The 1483-nt window shown below is 41.3% G+C and overlaps 1 protein-coding gene across 1 annotated transcript; it reads right to left on the bottom strand.

Moving 5' to 3' along the window:
- Nucleotides 1–202: 202 nt before the first annotated feature.
- LOC131266081 (uncharacterized) lies at nucleotides 203–805 on the bottom strand. The gene is made up of 2 exons (XM_058268438.1): nucleotides 328–805; nucleotides 203–210 (listed from the first exon to the last, which is right to left on the bottom strand). The coding sequence occupies exons 1-2, from the start codon at nucleotides 803–805 to the stop codon at nucleotides 203–205; spliced, it is 486 nt and encodes a 161-aa protein (XP_058124421.1).
- Nucleotides 806–1483: the final 678 nt, after the last annotated feature.

Genomic DNA, 1483 nt, shown 5'->3' with positions numbered 1-1483 from the left:
ATTTTATTAGATTAATTTCTATGATAAGTGTGTTTTATTAGTGTGTCTGCGTGGCGCAGGACGCCGGTCATCAAGAAACTCTTCCAACATATTATGGGAAATTTAAGTGGGATGTAAAACCGTTCAATTTATCAATTTTCGTCAAAGAAAATGCATTGAGCAGAAGATAATAGTCCATCATCTTTGATGAATTAGTAGAAGGTTATGAGACTATGTGAACAATTTCTAAATGTATCACAGAATGACACAAGTTTTTGTTTGTCCATCCTGTTCATCATCAAACACACATAAAATCACGAATCACACACTGTATGTCAAACCACTTACCAGGTGGCACCTCACACTTTTGATTGATAAACTCCAACTGAATCGTTGTATTCGTACAGGGATCGAACGCCAACGGACATGTTTGCGCCAAAGCGTAGCCATCGTTGTAGCACACGTAGAAGTTTTGCGGAGCCAATCCTGTGTTGTCAAACTGTTTCACGCAGCATCGGCAGTCGCTGACAAACTGCAGGCAAGGATCCGCTCGGTAGCACAAAGTAAAGTCGTTGCTGCATGTCGCATTTCGCACGTCAAAGTACAGCCCGTACGGACACTGGAACTCGACTGCGCGTCCATCGGTACACTTGTAGAACCGCGTACAGAACTTTTCGTGCTGCAAGTATACCTGCAGTAATGGAGCTGACGGGCAGAGATGGTTTGGAGGATCGCACACACAAGAAAAGCGCTGGGAATTAGTGAGGCCAAACCTTGTGCAGCTGATGATCAGCCACAACAAGCAGTTCACTAGGCTGTTAACCATCTTTGGTAGCTGCTGTTGGAGTTCAATCTAATAGAGGTTGCTCTAAGAACTGCGATGCAAACAGACCGACTGTGGTTCGCCATCAAACAGCCCCAATAGTTGCCTTAATGGTAGCTGAAACTTTATATTAGATGAGAGCGTGGGTTGAAAAAAACACATGTGCACTTAGTTCGCTTACAGACACGCATTAATCTACCTACGTGAAGGGTAGCTTGTAAAGGTTATCAAAACCGTCGGCTCTTATTCGTTTGAAAAGTGTGGACAGCTTTTTGTAAGTCTGCTTCAAAAGACACAACACGGAACTGCAATTGTTTGTACGTGCAATGCATTAGTATATCTAAACTCCAAAGTTTTTGTTGCTCACAAGCAGAACAGAACAACCGTTTGTCGATATTTCTTTGTAACAGAAAAATGCCGTTTTTTTGCATTCAACGACTATTTGTACCTAGTTCTTTGCTTCTATAGCCGGTGCGTCTAGACCGAGTCCGTAATCACGGGTTCGAACTGTCTCGAACAATGAGCATATATTGTTGTTTTAATGTTCTTAAATTAACAATTTAGCTTTGTCGACACAAAAATCATATGTATTTACGTTAATAATAGGAGTCCAAAGAAAATGTTGTATCGACTTTGTTTTAGTATAGAAAATCACGTAACAAAATCTGAGAAGTCGGGCAA

This window comes from Anopheles coustani, chromosome 3 (assembly GCF_943734705.1).
Source record: "Anopheles coustani chromosome 3, idAnoCousDA_361_x.2, whole genome shotgun sequence".
Classification (NCBI taxonomy): domain Eukaryota; kingdom Metazoa; phylum Arthropoda; class Insecta; order Diptera; family Culicidae; genus Anopheles; species Anopheles coustani.
Note: the sequence above shows the minus strand (reverse complement) of the source record. Positions and strands in the feature narration are given on the sequence as shown.